This window comes from Aythya fuligula, chromosome 11 (assembly GCF_009819795.1).
Source record: "Aythya fuligula isolate bAytFul2 chromosome 11, bAytFul2.pri, whole genome shotgun sequence".
In the NCBI taxonomy this organism is placed as follows: Eukaryota; Metazoa; Chordata; class Aves; order Anseriformes; family Anatidae; genus Aythya; species Aythya fuligula.
The window spans coordinates 5,165,259-5,188,975 of NC_045569.1; the positions used below are offsets into that span (position 1 = coordinate 5,165,259).

Sequence of the window (23,717 nt, forward strand, 5' to 3'; positions counted from 1 at the left end):
AGTATAGTGTAAAAGTCATACAGATTGTAAATAGAATGGCTTCTTTCCACAAAGTGAAAAAAGGGTTTCATATGCGTAGTAGTGCACAAATATATAACTAGACATGTACAACAGCCTTCAACTAGCATTGTGAATGATTTCAATGTATTCCTGTAACACTCAGCTGGCCTTCAGGCTTTACAGTCTCATGGATGTGGAAACACTTCCATTAGGATTTAATCAAAGATATTAATGAAACTATATAAAGGTCTAAATTGTTATTACTTTACAGAATGTGGCATGCATATATTTTGGCACAAGAAGCTCCTTAAATTTTAGTACTTCTCTCTCTCATTTTGATTTATTTATCCTGATGTGTACAGCTAGCACGCACAAAACTCACTATTCAAATTTAAAGATGTAAGGGAAATGTAGAGAGGTATTATTTATAGACAATTGGGCAGAGTCTTACAAATCGGTCCTCATTCCCAAGTTTTTCACAGAGGGTCTATAACATCTACCATAATAGTTCAGAAATACAACTTTTCCTCAATCTCCCAATATTTTACATTTTTGTTTTTCAGAATTCCACACCAGGGAACCATCATTATTGCCTGCTTTTCACAATTTTCTCTTCTCTTTTAAGCATTGTGTGCTCTGAGGCTTCCCCATCAGGCATATCATCTAAAAATGAAAGCTATTAGCAACTACATCCCAGAATGATAGCAAGGTCTGGTCACACCTCACCTCAGAGTTACATACTCTCTCAGTTCTAACAATATGCAGTTAGCAAGACTAATTAATTAGATCTTTGTGTACTGAAGTTGTGATGTGCTGCAGATGGTAATATATTTCTTAGAATCTTTTATGGGAAGTGATGTTACTTACGCTTCTTTTTCTGTTGCATCTCACATTGAAATTGTGTGCTTGGTGATTTCTTCCCTCCAGTAGTTTTCTACATGAATAATCTGTATCAGAGAGCAGTAATGGAATTCATGCATATGCTTATCTTTTTCTACATTAAGCTTATTTTATCCTGTGACAGGGTCAAGTTTGTCAGGCATAATGTGATATTTGGATAATCTTGACTTAAGGTGTTTTTCTTTTTTTAAAAGTAAAATCTTAGAATTACAAGTTTGCAAGAAATGGGTAAATGTAAAAGTAATGTAGGGTGTAGCAGTACAGGTCCACTTTCTTCTAGCCAGAATTCTTGGCTTTAGTAGTATTCTTATTTTTGCAGTAACCTGAAATTTGATAGTAATAGTGTAAAGAAGCTACACATCAGAGCCCGCAGAACAGCACTAACACCATTCATACAGGAATCCATTACTAAATAGTCCTGGCTACAGTGAAATGGGGATATCTGCTTGTTTGCAAGTTTCTTGTAAAAATGTCAATAGCTTATTCTAGATAGTCCTTTATTATTGATAAGCCACAGTTAAATAATTTTTTTTTTTTTCCTGTGAGGATATTCTTCTGAGAAAACACAGTGAACATTGAACATTCTTTCTTCCAAGCAAAATTATTTACCTATTTTTATTTTGGCAGATCAAATGAATGACCAGGATAAACTCTTTCAGAAGATTTAAGTTAATTCAAAATGACTGTGTCAGTTTATTACTATATCCATGTGGACACATATTTTTCTGTCATTAGTCAAGCTAGCCTGTCATAAAGACACTTCAGAGAAATGTGAAAGCTTCCTCTGTTGTAGTTGATCAATTGAGCAGTAAAAAGTGAGAAGAAAAATCAAGATTTTTTTTGTTTTGTTTTTACAGTGATACTGCATGTATCTTTATAGATCTTCATGTAACATGCAGTTAAGTATGAATCATAGAATCATAGAATATCCTGAGTTGGAAGGGACCCTTAAGGATCATCAAGTCCAACTCTTGACACCGCACAGGTCTACCCAAAAGTTCAGACCATGTGACTAAGTGCACAGTCCAATCTCTTCTTAAATTCAGACAGGCTCGGTGCAGTGACCACTTCCCTGGGGAGCCTGTTCCAGTGTGCAACCACCCTCTCTGTGAAGAACCCCCTCCTGATGTCAAGCCTAAATTTCCCCTGCCTCAGCTTAACCCCATTCCCGCGGGTCCTGTCACTAGTGTTAATGGAGAAAAGGTCTCCTGCCTCTCGACACCCCCTTACGAGGAAGTTGTAGACTGTGATGAGGTCTCCCCTCAGCCTCCTCTTCTCCAGGCTGAACAGGCCCAGTGACCTCAGCCGTTCTTCGTACGTCTTCCCCTCCAGGCCTTTCACCATCTTCGTAGCCCTATGGAAGAAACAGTAACAGACCAGAAAAAGGTTTTGCATTATATATAATAAATACATCAAAAAAGGGTATAGAAGAGCTCTAGTAGATCATAGGAAAAAAAAAAAAAAAAAGTCACAGAATCACATATTGTAAACGCATAAATTGGAAACACAGAAACACACAAACACTGTTTTCTTACTTTTGAGGAGGAAAAAAATAACTGCTGGAGTACCTTATCTGACATACCTGTAGATTCTAAGGAACTCTTGCCTTTGACAAGTATGATCCTTTTATTTGTTTTCCTGGAACAAAAAATGGGACATGTGAAGCTTACACATGACATTGAAATGGCAAGAAAGTCTGTTTCAGAAGCTGCCTTTACTGAAGTATCTGCATTAATGCTGCTAATTAAAAGAAATCTTCATTAATATTATGATTTTAATTGACTAAATGTAAAAAATAACAGAATACACTGTTATTAAAAAAGTATTGATGCAAAAGAATTCTATTAGTAAACAGGAGATCAGTAATCTAATGTCATGTTTTAATGTCAGTGTTGTATCAGTCTCTGGAATTTCACAGTGACACTCTACCAATTAAACTGTGTAATAAGAGGTTCTCCAATCATATGAAATGCAACAGGAGCATAGAATATGACTAGCATGTCTCAAGACTTTTTTAATTAGTCATTACAGTAGAAATCAGCAAGGGGAATGGGTATATTCTAAGAAAAAACATAATGTTAATTCTTCAGTCTATACAGTAGCACAGTATTAAGAAACATAGAATGAACAATGTAATGTTATGAAAAATCTTTGTTTTATGCAGAGTAAAGGTTAAGACTATTCTAAAATGCAAATAAAATATTCTAGTTAATATGCCATAAAGCAGCAACAAGTTTATTTGATGTCTGCTTTAGCTCTAAAACAGTTTTGACAGACTAAAAAATGAATGCACCTGAGAGGTTAAAATTTACTATTAAGACCTAATCTACCCTCAAAAGTTGCTGATGTGGCCATTATATTACCAATGACAATGCTGTTTATTCTTGTAAGATATTTATCTATCAATTTATTTTTGCCAGACAGTGTAGTTTATGCCGGTTTGCTGGAAAAATAAGCTAAATCAGTAAAAATGAATATTTTTGCTTGTTTGCCAGAACAGCTATACCAGTTAAAGATATGGTTTCTTCTTCCTCACATTATTGAAAAAAAAAAAAGAAGAAAAATCTGAAAATAAATAAATAAATATACATATACATATATATATATATCTCAAGAGTACCCTAAATTTTCAAAAGTGTATTTCTGTAATGTCTCTAGAGAGTCTTTTGAGTCAGACCTTAATTTCTCCACCTCCTGTGAGTTTAGTCAAGACTGAGTGATGCAGGTGAGAGTTTGGAAAGGATGACAGCTAGTGACAACTGGCACTACAGGGATGTGTGATGTGCTAATGATAAAGGAAAGGAAGGTAAGTGATGAGCTTACTTAAATCACATATAGAATCAGCAGAAGTAGATAATATGTAAAATATTGCTTTGCACTATCTGAAATCTCATATATGTTCTAACAACACTAAGATTGAAAAAGATGATAGACGAAGCTTAGAATGAAGATCGCATTAGGTAGCCCACCATTACACTCTCTTGTTCTTAGTGCTTTGCAGCTGGTAGGAGCTGCCAATGCACAGCTGTCTCAGTGGCATCCTCTAAGTTGCAGCCATTCTGTCTCTCACTGTTGACAACAGCCCACTCCCCAACGCGTGGGCCAAAATTCGATAGCACATACTGGCATTAATCTCCACCTTCTCGGGGCCTGCCCATCTATCTGCTATACACATCATCATGCTAGTATAAACAGACTATTATGAGTGGAATGTGGGGCAGCCACACGTCTATTCAAGTGTACCACTCATACTAATATTGTAACTCGTAACTGAAAGAGCAGCCTGTTCTTCCAGAGCCAAGAAGTGCATTGGAAGGTCATACCAGGGACCGACTTCAGAAGAAAAAGGGGTGTTGACGATTGCAAGTAATAGATGTATTATAGAGTTTGTTCTAAGGTAAAGTCTACAGTTAAATTACCTAAGCTAATAGAATTAAGAAACTATTATGTCTCTGTGTGATTTTGTACCGAAAACAAAACAAAAAAAACAACCAACAAACATGCTATGAATCATCTATGTTAACCTGAAGTAATTAAATTGGACTTGAATTGTGTTTTGAATGTATGCTAGGTTAAAAAAAATGTAAGCAGCTTTCATCTTTCTGTAGTGAAGGAGAGTGTATCTCATCAGACAGAATGAGTTTGCAAAGACAACAGCAAATATGACCAGACTGCCTCTGTTGCAGGGATATCTGCTGCATAAATTGTGGCCTTAACTCAGCTAATGGGTCCACACAGGCCTCAGAGGTAACAGTGGGATGTCTGGACGCTTACCCTAATCTGGAAGTGGCTGACTGACTCCTGTTAAAAATAGGCTCTCCATCTGAAAGGCAAGAAAGGCAGGACTGTTTGACTTTTTCACCTATACAAAAGATACGTGCTTAAAATACGATGTTCTTAAAGGAGATATATAATGGAGTAGCACTAAGAAGGAACAGGTCTGAGAGAATCAGAAATAATTGCAATTAAAGCTAGAGGATAACATTTCTTTATTACATTTTTTCTCTGCAACATATATGAAGAGCTACTGTTGATATATAAAGCATACAAAAGTTAATGTTTGTACCAGGTTAACAGTATAATCATTGAAAACTATAGAGCTAAATCTGAAATAGCAGTAATTATTTTGCTAATTTAAAAAGAATTAGGAAGTCCTATTGAATTAAGAGTAGAAATCACTAACCAGACTTCAAAATGTTGAATAAAGATCTGAATATGCAGCCAGGTTCCATTTTAAGTCTTTATGCAAAGCATTGTTGGCACATTTCTTAACACCTTTGTATATAGACGCTTAAAATAAATTTATGTCCCAAATCTGCCACTATAAAAATGGGAAAAGCAATGTTTGGGGACTCTCAAAGCTTACCTGCTTCTCCCTGTTTAATCAGCTTTCAAATAAACTTTGCTTCCTTTGTATCCTTGGATTCTCTTATCTAAAAAAAATTCTACCACTACAAATGGATGAAGAGTAGATTTTTATCTCAAAAGTTTCAATATGAGATAATGATAATATATATTTTTCTGAGAGATATAACGTTTACATTGAATTGTGATGTTCAAAACAAAACAGTCTCATCCTTTTAGTCAGCGTTTCCTAGCATTTCAAGGTGTAAAAGATTTTCTCAATAGGACTGCACAAGTGTAAGTGACTATTTCAATTATAATGTAGCTAACATTCTGCTAATGATGGTGAGAGTAAAATCCAGCCCACACTCATTCTCTCATTGTGTGGGCAGCAAGCCTTTTTTCAGTGAAGTAATGACTGGATGCACAGCAGGAGAAAACAATGTGTTGTTTTTATATGTTTTTTTTTTTTATTTTAAGGCAAAAAATTATCTCCATGGGTTTTCAAACAGATTTGATGTTCTGTCTGTAGAAGATAGTGTAGTACTAGAATTGTTCAAAGACAAAAATTAATTCCTCCTCTTTAACCTTCCTAACCATTTCAGGTTAACCATCCCTCATTGTTTTTAGTGCTTGATCTCTCAAAAGACAAAGAAACCCATGAGTAGAATCTTGTGTGTTGTAGATGTGCAGGCGGCCATTCAACTGGCATTTGAATTTTTAATATAAATTAAATATTTAATTAAACATACAATTTCAGGACATTTGTACACATCTCATTTCTACACTGAAAATGCAAAGCTGTCTATATCATTAACTACAGTCATACAATTCTTATCATATGTTTCTAATTCAAATCTGATGTGTTTACAAGTAATATATTTACCTTCCCTGTACTCTTGCCTACTGTAGTCTTCAGATATATATTACGTTAAAAAAATAATCAAGGTGACAATGTTCACAGTATTTTTCCTAGCTGATGGTGCTTGCTTGGGACATTACTCTGAGTAAGTATTACAATTCATATTTATTACATATTATATTATAGCATCTTAATGAAAGTTGTCACTTCATCATGGATTTGTTCCTATCTGCAATTTGCAGAATATCTACATCTACATACTTAAGCAGTGCTGGAACAGCCAAAATATCTCAGCTAGTATTAGAGGACCTTAATCTTACCCTGGTCACAAATAGTTTTGGAGGAACTAACATAACTTTCTGCATTAAAACACTCAGCTACTATTTCTTCACATAAATATCAGAACACCTACAGAACAGCTTAGAAAAAGTTTGACCTGTTTTAGTGGGTTTTCCATATTACTTTAGATTGACAGTGTTTCAAATGTGAGTTAAGGATACCTTGAAGCTTCCTGCCAAAGCACAGTTATTCACCAGCTATTTCTAGTCAAAATATTTTCAACTGCTCTTGATCAACAGGTCAGCCTTCTGCCCTTCACTTCAGGGATGTCTGCACTGAGATGGGTCTCTCTGATCATATTTTGAATGAATTCCAAAAGCACTTGTCAAAAGTGGGATCTCCTACAGCTCTTAATGGAGAACTGGAGGAGTAGGGCAAATAACAGATGAAAGCTGTAATAATTGTCACACATAAGACCATTACACAGTTATGCTTTCAGTGATTTTTGCTGAAGTACCCAGAAGGTGGGTAGCCCTGTAAAAAACATTTGATTCCTACATGTATCTGGTTTTCAAACACACTTCAGTTTTCCTCATGTGGGAAAAAAATGTCAGGAGGGGAGGTTTGTCCTCTCTTTCCTGTGGGCTCAGCAGGCTCTTTATAGGTGACTTCACAACCCCATCCCTTAGGGGTCTTGCTGCAGCAGGGAGCTGCACTCCAGCCACCTCACGCTGCACCTTTTCCTGAAGGCTTGGTTGGAGGTGCTGCTCCCGCTGCTTCCCTGTCCTGCCAGCCCACAGCGGCCAGCTGCCTCCATGCTGTGCCTCTCCTCACCCTCACCTTCACTCTCACCTCACCTTCACCCTCACCTCACCTCCATCCTCACCCTCACCTCACCTTCATCTTCACCTTCACCCTCACCTCACCTTCATCTTTGCCTTCATCTCACCTCATCTCACCTTCATCTTCACCTCACCTCACCCTCACCTCCATCCTCACTTCACCTTCACCTCATCTCACCTTCATCCTCACCTCACCTTCATCTTCACCTCACCTCACCCTCACCTCACCTTCATCCTCACCTCATCTCACCTCCAGCCTCACCTCACCTTCATCTTCACCTCATCTCCATCCTCACCTCACCTTCATCTTCCCCTCACCTCACCCTCACCTTCCCCTCCCCTCCCCTCACACCCCTACCTCTCCCCTTTCCCCTCGCCGCCCCCACAGGGCCGCCCGTGCTGGCTGTGAGGCGTCTCCCTCCCTCCCTGCGTCCCCTCGGTGGCCGCCAGCCTGGAGCCACAATGATGTCGGCCGGGAGGCGAGGAGGAGAATAACACGGGGCTGCCCCGGGGCGCTGCGAGGCCGGGCTGCGGCATGGCGCCCCGCTGATGGCGGAGGGCACGGGCACGGGCAGGGCCAGCCCAGGTGGCCGCGCCGGGAGGAGCGGGCCTAGCGGGGAACGGGCGCAGGTGAGGGGGCGAAGCGAGGGAGGGAGCGCGGCCGGGGCAGGCGGAGGAGGAGAGCGGCGTGGGCCCGGGGGGAGGGCAGAGCGCGGCGGGGGGCGGAGGAGAAGCGTCAGCTGGGGGCAGAGAGAGAGGGAGTGCGGCAGGAGGAGGAGGAGGAGGAGGAGGAGGAGGAGAGCGTGAGCTGGGGGGGCAGAGAGAGAGGGAGCGCGGCAGGAGGAGGAGAGGAGGAGGAGGAGGAGGGGAAGGAGCGCGACGCAGGGACGGCAGATGCCTGGAAATAAAAATTTGATGATTGCATGCAGCGGCTGGAGAGACTCTGTCGGTGGCGGCGGCGGGGACGAGGCAGGGACAGGGGGGGCGACGGCAAAATGAAGTATCAGAAATACCTGACCGTCTTGCAGATGGCCATAGGGGTGACCGCCTCCAACAGGGGCAGTCTGATGCCCTTAAAGAGGAAGCTGTGGTGAGTAGGCACAAAGCGGCACTGCGGGCCGGGCCGGGCCGGGCCGGGCCGAGCGGGCGGGGGCTGCCCCCTCAGCACCGGGGCCGGGGCCGGGAGCTCGGGGCCGGGACCCGCTGCGGGCCCGGGGCCGCCGGCGGCATCCCCGCGGCTCCGCGCTGCGAGGCCGTCGCCTCAGGAGCTGTCCGCGCCTCGCGCCCGCAGCCGCCCGCCCGCTGCCCCGCTCCCCGCCGGGGGCCCGGCGGCCGGGCCGGACCCGGCTTCGGCCCCGGGGGCCGCTGAGGCGCCGAGGGGCGGCCGGGGGGCTGGGGAGGGGGCGCTGAGCCGGTTCTTGTGGTGGGATCAACGGCGAGCAGCGAGAAAGAAGGTGTAATGGTGTCCTGGGGGAGAGCGGGGCACGGCGGGCAGGAGGTGCCCGGGCACCCGGAGAAGGGCTGAGGCGCCGCCGGGGCAACATCGCCAGGAGGAAATCCGCGAACTTGTCAAGTCAGGGTGTCTGGGGGGAAAATGCCAAGGAAGAATCTGTACGCCCAGGATTTGTTGTCCACAAAAGGCTGGGAGCGACATTTTAGGAGGCGATGCTCATGTTGTGGTTTACTTGCACTGGACTTAAAGGTTCCTAGTGAAGGAAAGTGAAGTGTCATAGGAGGGTAGGTCACCCTGTTTCAGAATAGGTAACTCGGCAGCAGAAACACTCACATCAGCGGTTGCAACAAATATGGGCATTGCCTTAACTGCAGGACGTGTCTTGTCCTCGCTCTCCCTGTATCCATACACACGATCAGCTAGCATTCACAATGTCAAGGAAAAGCAGCACTTGAAGAAACACTGGGCACCTAATAAGCTCTGCCGTAAATCCCAAATCTTGCTCAAGGACTTGCCGAAAAAAGCAGTTTGGCAAATCTGTTCGTACTAACTGTAATGTACAAATGTAGTCCTAGACAAAAATCTGTTGACATGCTGATAAGTTTTGTTACATTTAATCAAATCAAAAGGTTTTACAGCATATGCAGTGGCTTGATTTTGATTATGTAAGTTACATAAAGTGCCCCTACCGTACCTATTGTATTTTCCCCAAACGCTTTCCTTGTCTGTGTGCAGCAGCATGTTTCATATATCAATATATTACTTCTTCTGCAAGTCTAATTATGAGTAATATGATGCTAACGCTTCTTCTGTTTTATATTTCCCGTGTCTCCTTGGAAATTTTTTCTTTGCTGACTTGTTCAAGTGAAGCTATTTATATTTGCGTATGTTTAAAGTCTGAAAGGACGTTATTCAACTTCTATTTAATGTCTTCAGTTGTAGTTAGATCAGCTCTGTGTTGCCTAGTTTCACGGCAAAATTAATGTGCTTTTTGAGGGAAAGCAAAACAAGAGAGTGGATTCCCACTAATACGTACTATAAGCATTGCATTTCATAACATTTCTAACTTGTCTGAATGTTGCTGCAATGCTATGCCTTACGAAGATTTAGTTGACTAAGAGCGTTAGGCAAAAATAAGATTATTTTTCTTCATTTTAGGGAGATGTATAAATTATTTAAGATTTGAAAGCATGTCTCTGGGATATTCTTATTAATAGGTGGCATGATAATACGTAGTCACTTTTCCTTGGAGAACTTTAATAGCATTAGGCATTATCTTTGTGGATAGAATTTCTGCTCATGTATGAAATGCTATTCTGTGATGCATTTAGAGAAAGGCTTAAGGATACTTTGTCATGTAAATTTTTTTTAAGCTTAGTCTGTATCAAATCACCCATTAAGAAAAAGCAGATATTTGAGTGAAGAGCATATTAATACTAAAATCAATGCAATATTTGTGTATATTTCCAACATAGAAAACAAGAGTGTATTCCAGGACTGGCTCTTTGGGAATCTCCAAGGTGCATAAAGAAAATGTATAAATCAACTCATTTTATAATCAAAGGATGCTGTTTTTTGTTTCTTTTTACTTAGTAACAGAACAACAACAGCAACAAAACAAACAGCATTTCGTTTAACCAGTCAGCTTCACAAGTTCTCTGAGGTTTTAATACAATTGAAAGTGGAAGCAAAAGACATAATTTAATAAAAAAGGGTTAAAATACTCATCTTTTTGTTGGTTGAGATAATCCACCTGAATCCTATCCTACTGAATGAAAATGAAAAAGGTACCAGCAATGGTTCATTCTTTATAGAGCATCTGTCACTCCAATTTTCTCCTGCTTTCCCTCCCAAAATCTAAGTTCTGTTTGTGGTGCTTGAAAGCAGAGGTGCGAATGAAAGCCAAAAAGATGGACGCTGGTATCTCATGGTGGATTAATTGTAAGTTGGTATAAAGTAGCTGGATGTAAAAGAGAGAGCTGGCCAGAATAGAAGGAAGCTGTGCCACAGGCACGCAGTGAAGAGTGGTGGAGATGGGAACTTGCCTGTGCTTACTGTGGAGCTTGATTGTTTTATGAGAGGGTTTAGTTGAGACTGGAGAGTTTTGGACTTGGTGATGAAGGAAGTTGCTGGAGTCCCAGACTGCTGATACAGACCTTTTCCTGCATTTATGAGGCATTGTAATCTAATACATAGGAACCTAAATGAGATGAGTAGGATGTTCTTAGCAGCCTTGCTGGGAGGGCTGTATCTGGATACAACAACCACTGTCATGATGCTGCCAGTTAGCAGAGTCTATCAAGGCAATAAACTGTCTTTGTTCAGAGCAGGAATCTCCTTCCAGGTCAGGGCTGAGGCAACACGAGAAACTTGCAGTATTTGTGTCTGTGATGAACTTCTTTCTGGACAGAAGGTAGTTTTCTTCTGAATCTCTAATTTCCACTGTGAAATGGGTTGTTTTATGGAGTTTTTCAAATTGTAAAACCTTCATACTAGCACCGTGCCCTAGCTAGACTGGTTATTGCAGAAACAAAATTAAGAATTTGGCACGTGGTAACTCACACCTTGAAAACTGTGTGACAGTTTCTTTCACCTTGGTAAGACAATGCAGGATTTTATTGGTCAACATCTGCTGATGGCTTTTATTATTATTATTTTATTATTATTTTTTAAGGGTGAGTGCAGCATGGATTACTGCATTTGCTAATTAACTTAAGAAAAACTAATTGCTGTCCTGGGAGCAGCTTAAAACACTAAATGGACATCAATATTTACTGGAATCCCAATATCTGCAACCTAAATTCTTTTAGAATATGAAATGGTAAATCATGTAGTTAAGGGGAACTATACAAATGCACCACAATTTCCTGCTACACTGAAAATAATGTTTCTCTTCTAAAGGGAGGAGGAACGGGGGAAAAAAAACTACAACCAACCAACCAAAAAATAGCAGGGCATCTTCTGGCAACTCTAATAATTCCCATTAATATTCTCATGTTTCTTACAGCATTTGCCTCTGCGTTGAAAGGTCTCCTCTGCTTGGGCCGCTCCCTCTGCTGCCCTTGGCACAAAGGAAAATGGAGTCATGAAATAAGGCAAAAAGCTCAGTTGCCGGTGTGTTTTCTTTACAAAAAATATGATGGGAGTGGCTGAGGCTATTCCATGGTTGCATTTGCCTTATCTTTTAAGAATGGTTGGTGGTTGACTGGGGTAATCTGGAGGTTGCAGAGAAGAACGCAGAAGCAGTGCGCTACAGAATTTGAATTTTGCTTGATCTTATTGGTGCTATTGCTAAGGGAATGTGTGGTGAAGAAGCCTGGATGTTAATGATAGCTGCTTCTTGTAAAATATTCCATGGGCACGTATATTTTCAAGCAGATGAATAAACACACTTGAAATCAGTGAAGAGTAAGCCGCCTGTCTGGAATTAAGCACTGCTCTAAAAGTGTTGTTGACTCAGGGTCTTTGTGTTCAGGCTAGGGACTGGGCTTCAAAGTTCAGGCTGCTGCTGAAGGATGCCTGCTTTATCATTAGGACTATCCCTAGGGAGAAAAGTGTCGCTTCTAAAGAGAATCATATTCAGAATATCAAATTAAGGGAAAAATCACCTCATCATAAGAGAAATAAAGCAGCAAAGATTCAGTATCTTGGGTGTCTCTACAGAAGTATGTGGAAAAATAGAGATCGCCAGAATGGCTGTTACCCATCTTTGATTACTGGTTCTGTTAATATTTGCTCAAAATGGGAATAATGGTCTCAGTTTAGCACATTGTAAGGGCATATCCATGTTGTAAATTGACTGATACCATTTTCTGATGAAGGCAGGATGCTGTACTTATATCTGGAGGTATCTGCAGATACACAAGAATTATGTGTAGTAGGTGACTGTTCAGTGATGCTAGCCATTGCTTCATATTAGGCTTTTTTTTTTTTTTTTTTTTCCCAAACAAATACTGAGTGACTGTTAGGTCTTGCAGGCAGATCAGTGGGAGTGTTTTCAGCTTCTCCAGCCTTTTGATGGAGCCAGGAGGCACACTGGTCACCTTCAGCTGAGCGTGGCTGACATCCTCGCTGTCGTCCTGGGAAAGCCTGTCTTCTAACAGGAGGGCACAAACCCGAGCATTTTACACACCTCTCAGCTGAGATGTAACTTCTAGAGATACAAGTTTCAAGGAGGTTTCAGACTCACACATTGTGTGACCATCTGTAGTAACCCTTTGCCACAAGCACCTCAGTGCTCTTTACTAAGATGGGTAGGCTACTTGCAGGATGTGAAAACTGGTAGTTATGTCACTGCAAGGCTTGTTGAGGATATATCGTTGTCAAAGATTTGTCCTCCCTGCCTTAGCTATAGCATTAATACTACACTCAGAAAACAAATACAGAAGATGTTTCATTTCAAGAAGTTTAATTATATAAGTAGTCTTCTATAATAAGACTTCTTATAGAGTTCAGAACTCTAAATCACTAAATATTAAGAGAATTTTCTGCATTTTTAAAACCTCTTGAGTTTAACTGCTCTCTGTAAAATAACGTTAGTTTAGCCATTTAAGCCAAAGTCTAGCTGTAGAAAAAAAAAGTTAGGTGATATTGAAGCTTGTTATAAATTGTAATTGTGTGCAAGTAGCATAGAAGTACCTTTTTAAACAATAAAAACTATGCTATTTTACATACATTCCACCTAATTACATTACAGTGTGTATTAAGTCATTAGCTGTTGATGTGATGGTGTACTTCGAAGAAGCTGTTGCCTAGTACTTTGTTAGGCTAGCATGTTTATCAGTGGGACACAAATACTGAAAGTATATTAAGGTTCTTGCTTATTTTACCAACTAGAGGAATAATTCAGAGTCACAGTTATGTAATCTGATAGCTGATCAGGCACCAGCAAGGTCAATGACACCATTTGAAGTGTTGTGGATAATAAACAAGGGCCTCTGGCTCAGAGGTGGGATTTACAGATTTATCCAATTTTACTCGAATAAAATTTCCAGAAATTAGTGAACTGAGGTGCCTTAATTTAGGAGTCCCCAGACAAGCCACGTTATAAAGCTGTTATGTTTCCAGGATATTGAACACATTCTTCAATGCGCAGAGACAGCACGTTTCAAAGCAGGCATCCAGAACTGCTCACACCTTTCTGAGATCTGGATGCTATATTCAACTTTTTAAAAGTGTAGGCTGCTTTGAAGATCTTATTCTTAAGCTTTGATTGCCTTGAGTTAGTTGATGAGATGCAGACATTTTAAAAGGGCTCTTAGAAATCTTCCTGCCTTCACCTGTGATAATTCCTCTGTACCCCTGTACTACAGCCAGTGACTTAACAACTCACTCAGAAATTTTGTCTTAATTAAACCAGACCAAAAAATGGAGATAGGACGCAATCAGATGTGTCAACTTCTTAAGTAAGTTAATTTAATTTAATTTTAGCTAGAGGTCCAGATGCTAGAACTGTAGTATTGCATGGTAGTTTCAGTGTACATTAAAAAACAAAACAAAACAAACAAACAAACAAAAAAAAACCATGAAAAACCAAACTTGGTTTCTCTAGTTACAATGGAAATGTTGAGAACACAAAGCAAGATTGAAAAGTAAGAAGAATTAAAAAATCTGTTTATCAGATTGACTTGAAACTAAATTTCACATAAAACTCCAACACCCTTTTTCAGGAATTTGGACTCACTAAAACTAACATTCCAACATTCCTGTTTATATTACAACTTCATAGAGTTCATTTTGAGGTCTTATTCCTATTGGGATTTTCCAGTAGCTGAAACTGCTGCTGCAGTGCTGTACCCGTGTTACTGCAGTTCCTGAGGGTTTTGTAGCTCCATCCAGTGTTCCGAGAGGGCGGGCGACATGGATCCAAGGCTGCCTCAGATCTGTCAGTGCTTCTCTGAACTAGAGGATTAGCGGAGGCGCAGAAGTTGATATTTAATTTCTTTATATTTGTCCCAAAATTGCTTCATCAGCCATAGAGTCAAAAAAGCATCCTTCTGTACATGTGGATGCCTTACTTCGTTTAAGCAGCATATAGTGCAAAGCTTCCAGATTCCCGCTGGTGATATTGATTAGGTTTTTCTTTAGTTGGTTAAATATTGCTTTATTTACTTGTGAAAGACACAGTGAAGTCAGGGATTTTATAAAAAAAATAAATAAATAAAATAACGAAGGCAATCTTTGAACTGTGATATTCCTTCCCGCAAAATAATACTTTGAAGTTATATGTGATTTTTAAAGCAGGATTTGGAACCACAGAAGCTAGTAAGTAATCTCCATCATTTATTCTCCAGCTGAACAAAATGATGGATGGATTCTAGAGGCAGCAAATTTTGCTCATCTCTTGCAGTTTTTTCAAGTGGTTTTTAAGAATGGAGCTCCCAAGTGGAAGGGCCTTCAAAATACGTCATTAATTTAGTTCTTTGTACAAACTACATCACTTGGACTAGCCTGTTATTTTTAAATGTTTGTCTTTCACATGTCGTTTTTCCTAGTTCTTCTTATTTTTTAAAGTCTTATTAGTATGAGAAAACATTAAAAGACTTAAAATTTAAAGACACAGATGTACATTTACAGGCAAGGCCTGAAAACAAGGGGTTGGAAAAATAAATAAAAATTAAGAAAAGTCCAGTGCAGCTTACAGTTGTTCAAGAGCTTTTCTATTAAATTTAAGGAAGAAAGTCATTAGTCTAACATGCTAAGCATTTAATTGGACAGAGGTGAACATCAAGACATAATGACCAAGTGATAAGTACTGAAATAGGCAACCCTCAGAGGTTTTCTGAAGAGAGACTAAGTCCAGACCTAGCTGAAGTGGATCTCTTTGTGGGCTCCGAGGTCTGTGTTTGGCATGGAGTCGGAAGCTGTATGGGTATGTACATCTGGGTTAACTTTACCAGAAGTGTTTGCAGAGATCTGTAAGGTGTCCGAAAGATGCATTCATGCAACTGAAATATACCATCTCTGTGAGTGTCACTCTTGGTCTGCGAACAAGAGTTGCAACTGAGCAACTGTCTCTCTTTGGAAATTTGTCCTAGTAATTCTTCAAGACATTTTAGCAGGGAATCCGTAGCATTTTTTTAGTTCCTGTGGACAATTACAGTACAGTAGTAGCCAGGCATCTTTCTCACAATCCAATCCACATGTAATTATACCAGAAAGCTGGTGTAGTTTGAGCAAGAAATTTATATACGTCTGAATGTAATAGTTACGTAATGATTTAGAAAATACTACGTGTCTTTGCAGTTGCAAGCCCAGGAGTAAATTAACCCAAGGAGAAAAATGTGTAAAGCAAGTTACTGTACTATCAAGGGAACTGATAGCAAGCTGTGTGTGTGTATGTGTGCCTGTGTAAAAACCAGAAAACTTAGCCATATGAAAACAAAATCTCAATTTGGTATCACAGTAATTTAATGAAAATGAAGGTCTTTATAAATTGAATAAGAAATTATAAAAGCTCAAGATGAAGCAGACCTCACATAGACCTCAGAGTCCCCATGACCATCCAAGTGTATTCAGCCTGTAGTTTTTGTATTTTGTACTTTGGATTTTTTCTTTTGTGTTATTGCAGCCCGCTCTATGCAAAGGCCTTTTCTGGTGATGTGCATATGGAAAGACATTTCCACCTCTCTTCATCGTTTGGAAACACACTTATGTGCATACCAAAGCCATTAATTCCAAGTAAAAACAAAAACAAAAAAATATACTTAAATGTTTTTTTGGGTCAGATAAACCCACTGATCTGCAGTCCTAATTCCTGGGAAATGTAAAATATACATGTATAGATAAATGTGTGTGTACGCACACAAGCACACATTAATTTTTGTGGCCTCTTATGTCTGCAGTTGAGAAATTATCCCAAAAAGACAATCTGCTCAGTAAGACTTTGCCTTTTTCAGGTGTGCATATTTGCTGAAATAAAGCATTCCTAGTGTGGTGTCAGACCGACCAGAGACTGTTTTGTGTTTAAAATACCAACCTTTCAAAACTTAGTACATTTAGTTAATTGTTAACCCCACTTACTTTTACTCACTGACAACTTCCAACAAGCTCCTTGAAATATGGATTACTTACTCAAAATATTTCAGTTATGGACTCCCTTAGGACTATATTTAGACTACTAATGTGACGAAATACCTTATAAGCTGCATTTCCTTAATATATTACCTCTATGGCTTTAATAGATCTTTTTCATTTTGTTATCGTTCATCATTATTCATTACTAGCGCAGCTGAAGTACCATTAGCACTCAAACTGGAAAAGCTCAAAAGTCAAATTCTGCCAGGCTCCTGCTGATTTAACTGACAGACTATCAACACGTATCACAGAACTCAGTTTTCCACCGAACTAATAGGGAAAAATATTCGTTTTGTTTTTTTTTCAAAATGTATTTCTCTGTAGTCTGTTTTTTTTGATACTTCTTACATCTTTACAGAAAATGTACAGATGCCTAAACCTGCAAGCAGTGTAATGGGAGCTAGGTTTCTACGTGCTGATTGAAAACTAAAGTTTGGACTGAGACCCTTGTTTGTGTAACATGACCATATGTTTATTCTCTTGTACATTTTTTACTTTAAGCAAAAGTATTAATTGCAAATGCATATTAAAATAGAAATAAAATTATAATTTTTGTCTGATATGTGGCTCTTTTTGTTTGGCAGGGTAACTCCATCTTCCGAAAATCCCAATGGTGCTACCTGTAGTGTAAGTCAGGGAAAGCCTTCTTTAAGAAGAATAAAAGGGAGAATACACAGAAGCAAAAGTCTTGATAGTATTGATTTCTGTGAATTCACTGTAAGTACCTTGTATTTTATATTTATTCTATCTGGGAATCTTCCTAATAAAGCAGGTATCCCTCTTGAATTAGGTTTATCTGTTTGTTAGAATCAGAAAATGTATTGTGATGTTATAATGATGTTACAGTTACAGTCCTACACTGGCAATTGTAAGAAAAGTGGTATTGGTTATATAATGAGTGATGCATACCTACATTTTTGTTCTTGACTGAATGTTAGTTAAATATTTTGATTTTGGATTTTAATATTGCCTCTTGCATAAGATGCGTGAACTAACTGGAAAAGGAATAAAATGAGATGAAAAATGAGATACGTTTTCATAATCTATTTTCAAACTTAGAATGTTGAAGTTGCATGCACAATGAAATAGATTATTTTTTAAGGAAATCCTCAGAATTATTTGGATCGTGTGACTATAGTAGAGTACTAGAAAAAGAAATAAATGTATATACCTTATGTGTGTTTATATCACTTAAAAGCTAATATCACAAATGATACTTAAGCAGTATTGGTGTATACTTACTTGCTTCTCTTTGGTCATGGTTCAAATGTATTTGTTTTATATTTTAAGAAAATTTATAGTGATCATGGTTTCAAAGATTTTGTATAGATTATGCTTTAGAGATTTAACAGAATTCAGAGAAAAAAATGCTCAATAGGGGCAAACGTAACTTTTAATTAAGGAGGTGTTTACATCCTAATGACGAAAGAAAAGAAAATGTTAATATGGATGGAGATGGGACATAGGGGTAGCTTTCTTGCTATTTATACTGTTTACGATAGATTAGAGTTAGTCCTAAAACGTCATGGTATGTTTTCAGAAATTCTTTGCTGCAAAACCAAAAATAAGTTACACCTCTCAAATGACTCAGGAAAATTTGGTCGAAACAAATTATACTCTGACAAACTAATGTACTGTAGTTAAGAAACAGTAAAATAATGGTAAAGAATATATTAAATTATAAACCCATTATTAGAAATGAGAATGAAAGAGGCAGATAGGAGATATGTGCTATCTCTGTGACGTACAAATCAATAGTAATGTGGAGAGACATTGTGCTGTGTGGCACGGTAATAAAAATAATATAATTAAAATGTTCATATGTAATTTGGGGAATTAGCTTTATCTAAACCAACAGAAAGAACTGAGTATGTGCAGCTTTTTTTGTTGTTAAAAACGATGCTAATAGTTTGAAAAACAGTATACTTTCTCAGAACTGTTTTGCTTCTAATTACAAAGTCTTGTAGAGCTATCTCTGGGACAAAGACCTTGCTGTTTGTTGTTTAAGGAAATAATGAAATCAGTAGCAAGGATTTGTGATTGAAAGGGTTGTGTAGTGTCCAGATACTTGTAGCATGCAGGTGCTGAAAAGCCAGGTCTCTTTGCAGGGGAAACGTGTCCGTGAGGCTGTGTGTGCTGTCAGCAGCTAGCACTGCTTGATTTAGAGTGCTTTGGTGAGTCCTGTTGTCACAGAAGTGATGTTGGTGTAATCATTACCCTACTGAAGGGTAAAAATTATCTTTGGGAATGAGATTGCTGAAACAATAATTTTAGCTTGTGCTATATGGGTCTTCATCTGTGTGGTCTCCTATTAAGGAGTTTTATCTAAATCTCTACTCTTGGGGCCTTCAAAGAAAAAGAGATCATAGCCAACGGTAAAAAGAACATCTTGCATGCCATAGAACCTTTGCAGAAGAGATTTGAGACACATAATAATGGATCATGTCTGTATCTGAGGCATACAAATATTTAGAGTAAGTACATCTATATCTATGACATTCATCTATTAATAGCAAGGTATTGATAATTAGGCTCACAAAAGGAAGACCGTTGTTTATTCTGAGGTTTCATGTTAAAGGACGATATGAGTTTAAATAGCTAAATGTGGAAATCAGACTTATAAATATGGACTTTCTTGCTGCTACATAATTAATTCAGAATTACACTGAAATATTTTGTAATATTGTATAATGGTACTTTTATTGTTTTAAAATTGTGATTAAAATAGATCTAAAGAAGTAATCGAGGGAATTAGTGTGCCTAAATCTTTCCAAAGTGCTCCCAGAACTGAATGCTTTTTATGGTCTGTATCTTTTTCTAGTAAGAAGGCTCAGGCAATGGCATATAGAATAAAACTGAAAAGAAAAGATTTAGCAGAAGCAATACATTATTTTACAAAAAGGGAAAGAGCTTTTTAAAGCATTCTCTTTAGAACTCTTCTTTGTTGTAGTGTATTGTTTTTATCCACAACAAAAAAGAGAGGTTTCATATTTTAAAGATGTATGTGATTTATATGCTGACAAACTCCAAGTAATTGGAGGATCCAGTGAACTGTTGTTTTTCTTCATTGTACACTGAGATTAGGACCTATTAATAAGTCTGACTGTTAGAGAATTTCCATGTCTATATGTATCCCAAAGTGATCTTGTTGATAAACCTTTTGTTCCTTATCTATAAGCAAATTCTCACTGAGGACAAATCCTGACATCAGGAAGGCCTAAAAACAAAAAAAAAAAAAGTTTCATGCTTCATTTTCTCCAGGCATGAAGAGATGTGTCCCCAGTGGGAAAGATCTGGATTTCCATGCATATCATATGTACATATGAAAATGCAGGACCCCAAAAACCTGTATTTCCTACTTTCCTGTGACTTCAGCTGTGGCAGTGGACAGGTTGTGAGAGCAGCATTGAGCTGGGAGGTTCATTAAAACCAGTTTTTCTTTACAAGGGAAAAGATAACCAGAAAAGAGCCTATTGTATGTGTAAGATCTCGGCAGAGGCCAAAGAGTGCCTGGGAGGGAATACCGGGGGCTTCACGGGTTGTCTGAGACGAGGTGGTGCTGCCATGTTCCTAGTTTCCCACACGGTGTCTGAAATTAGTGGCAATAATGGCTTTGTTATACCTGTGCCTTATAATATGGATGACACACCAGGATGCTGGAGGGGTCTTTGCCTATAAAACCTCTTTATAGGACAGCCTGCTACTACAATGGCTTATTGTGGGCCATGGGTATTTGTGGGAGACTGCCACAGCACACGGCTGCTGGCTGGTGCTTGGCGTACCTGTGTTATCATCCAACAGCTGCCTCTGGTGTGCTATCCTTAACGTCCTGTTAGGAGGTATAAATTCTTCCTGCTGACAAGTGGTGGGAGTCTGCAGGATTGCTGACAAAGATCTGGGTTTTATTTCTCGTGATATGTCTGCTGTCTGAAGGGGGTGATCCTGGGGTTCGTAACAGCCGTGCCTCTCACTACCATTTTGCTAAGACAGCAAGCAGGAAGATAAAGCAGTGAGGTAATGATAAGCCACAGAGTGATGGGGCAGCTGCTCCTTTAAAATGTGTATCTGTCTTGGATTTCTTCACCCTTTTCTTTATTCTCTCCATGTATTACTGCTACCACTTGGTCTGAGGTTCGTGCCTGGTTTCCACAATCTAAATAAAACCTGTTTAATTGTCCTTCAGTTCTTCAAGAAGTATCACCATGCTACGCTTCCCCAGATGTTAGTCTCTGAAACACTCAGCGTTAGTTGCACATATCAAAAATGAGTGATTTTTGTTGAGTATTGGTGAAGAGTTATCTGCAACCCAGAAATGTTGCATAATTCCTATTCCACACTGCAGAAGGCTTTGAACTAGAGAAAGAATAGGATTATCAGCTCTCAGAGAGAGGTGTGAAATGCATCTACCTTGTAGAATGAGCTTGTCACACAGATGTTCATTACATCCGTTTTTAAATGTTCATTACCCTGAAACAACCTGGCTTTGCACAAGCTACCTGCTGTAGCAGTAGCACTTCAGAGTCCAATTGGTCGGCAGGGATTTTGTCGTACTTGGCATTGTGCGTGCACACACCAAGTATTTCCTCCCACAGGCTTCCCGGTCAGTTAACAACAGCACGTGCGGTGTGGCTCACCTCTGGCTGCGTGAATGCACGAAGGTGAATGGTCGCTGGCCTTACGACAGGTGTTGTATGTGGCTCACAGTGTTACAAACCATGGCCACCCCTACAACATGCAGACACAGGGAAACTGTTCCCTCCTTTCCCTGTGAGACGGTGCTGATGTTTTGTGGGGATGCCAGCGAGGGAGACTTTGCTGAAACATTTATAAGGAGCTCATTTCCTGAACCTTAGAAGAGAGAGAGTGCCTGGCATATCTTCTTTCTCATTTTTAGTAGGGTAACTTCTTGATCAGACTGGAGGAATGACCAAAATCCTCCTCTTAAGCACGCTGTTTGTTTAAGCGAATACAGACATGACATTTTCCTGCTAAAATCAGCCCTTGTGGAAGAAGGAACTCTTCTTGGAAATCAGAGCACTGCAGTTATTTACAATATGAACAAGCCCAGCTCTGCATATTTTCTGGAGGCAGCTGATGTTAGCCTGCTCTCAATAAATATGCACACAGCAGGTTTTCAGTCAAGCTACAGCCAGAGTCAGGCAGATAATTCCCAGTGTCCACCTGCAGCAGGGGTGGAAGTCCAAGGAAGAATTCTGCAAAGTGCTGGAGAAGGGCTGAGCCTTGCTTTCATTTTCCCATTCTTTTTCTGGTCTTAACCTTTTTTAGATGTGTTGCTTTTTCTCTTCTCATCATGTACTGACAATAAAGTGAAATTGGCTCAGCTCATTTATACCGGCACTTCAGAGGTCAGGGGATGTCAGCATGCAAAATACAGAGGTAACTCAGGAGGGTAGGGTAGGAGACAACTCAAAAGAGAAGAGAGAGGCCACTAAGCACTCAGGGCAGCTGAATACAGCACTGGGGAATGCATGACTAAATGGAAGTGGCAATAAAGGGGGAAATCATCAGAAAGTGAGAATTAGCAAACACGTAATTGCCTTTTTTAGGTAGGGCATGCTGATGTTCACCTCTGCTACTAGTTTTTAGTTGACTGTAAGTTTTAGTAAGCATTGTGCCCCTGAAGGGGTGTGATGTCTCGTGTGCTTTCTTGCAGAGAAGTGTTTCTCTGTGTGCGTGCCTGCTGTTAGCAGGGTGCAGCGGCTGACCCCGCGTGCTCTCCGTGGGGTCCGTGTGCGCAGCACGCCCCGGGTGCCAGGACAGGCACGTGCAGCTGCAGTGGGCTGCCTGTACGGGGCTTTGCTGCTGCTGTTATTGCGAGGAGTTTCACCTTCTTTGTGATTTGCAATGACGTTTTAAGGCTGGTTAGAGGCTTTAGACATTAACTTGCTTGGATGCTTGCGATGACATCCTAATTTCACTTCTCGTGTCCCTTTAGTAGATTTTGAAGGTATGCAGCAGGCTGAAGAATCATGTTGCTGTTTGAAATGTCCTTACCAAGAAATGGAGAATTTGTTGCAGTGATTAGCCAGCCCCACTCCCCCAGCGAAAACATCCAGTGATTAAAACAGGATACTGTGCTATGCTGCTCTGCTAGTTCCTAGAGTGTATTGCTGAGGAAAGCAATCTAATATGTACTGAAATCATGGATTTATTGCAATTTCTGTTTTTTTTTTTTTTTTTTTTTTAAATCTAACCCAAACTCCTCTTCCTTTTGAGTCATCTTATAAATGGCTTTTCAGATGTTAGATATTATTCTGTAGTTTGTTGTGAAATAAAAACGTTCTGTTTTTATGCTTTTATTTGTCTTGATTTTTCCTGCTGGGTATTTTAATCTGAATATGTATCTGTAAAACTGGTACAATGATAAATTAATAATAATACAGATGATATGAATCTGAGTTATTTCTTAGGATGGAGACATAAGAACACTGACATTCTTTAAAAAGTCCTGCAGGTATTTTAGCCTTGTTTGTAGATGTGGAAGGAAAAATTCATTAGCACAGCTGGAGTCTTGTAGATGCCCTTAATTTGTTCCTGTTCAGAGAAGTGTGGTTGTTAGGCAGCTGTTTGTGAGGATTAAATCCTCGGTAGTAGCTGAAACTTGCTTCACAGTGTTGCTGTTGTAAAAAACAAATCTCACGCAAAAGTGACTCATTTATTAGAATAATAATCTTGTCTAGTGACAGATATATGAACACAGCATTGACATTACACAGTAGAGCCAGTTTTAGTCAGTTTGCTTTACCCAAGTTAGTTTAATTGATTAAAAGAAAATTATTTTTTTATTTAACCACCTAACACATTTTACGATTAATGAAATGAAAGTACTTTAAGTTTTTCCTTCATGTTTCATTGGTAGGTTACACAGAAAAATTGCAGAAATATACATGTTATTTTTAGCATATCTAGTTATTAGTTTAAATAGAGATAAATTCTTTTT

General features: G+C 39.4%; 1 protein-coding gene and 1 long non-coding RNA gene across 6 annotated transcripts in view; one reads left to right on the forward strand and one right to left on the reverse strand.

Moving 5' to 3' along the window:
• Positions 1 to 2,481: 2,481 nt before the first annotated feature.
• On the reverse strand, positions 2,482 to 8,295 carry LOC116493452. Its single transcript, XR_004253771.1, has 3 exons — positions 8,241 to 8,295; positions 4,675 to 4,723; positions 2,482 to 2,538 (listed from the first exon to the last, which is right to left on the reverse strand). It is a non-coding gene; the product is annotated as an uncharacterized LOC116493452 (long non-coding RNA).
• The window catches only part of TJP1 (tight junction protein 1), a 159,271-nt gene continuing 143,689 nt past the window's right edge, over positions 8,136 to 23,717 (forward strand). For 2 of the 5 annotated variants that reach the window (XM_032194863.1, XM_032194865.1), the window contains exons 1-2: positions 8,136 to 8,317; positions 17,341 to 17,473. In XM_032194863.1, coding sequence (XP_032050754.1) covers positions 8,151 to 8,317; positions 17,341 to 17,473 — 300 coding nt within the window. In that variant the 5' untranslated portion in view covers positions 8,136 to 8,150. The remainder of the gene's footprint in view (positions 8,318 to 17,340; positions 17,474 to 23,717) is intronic. The other 3 variants (XM_032194866.1, XM_032194868.1, XM_032194864.1) reach the window with 2 other exon arrangements.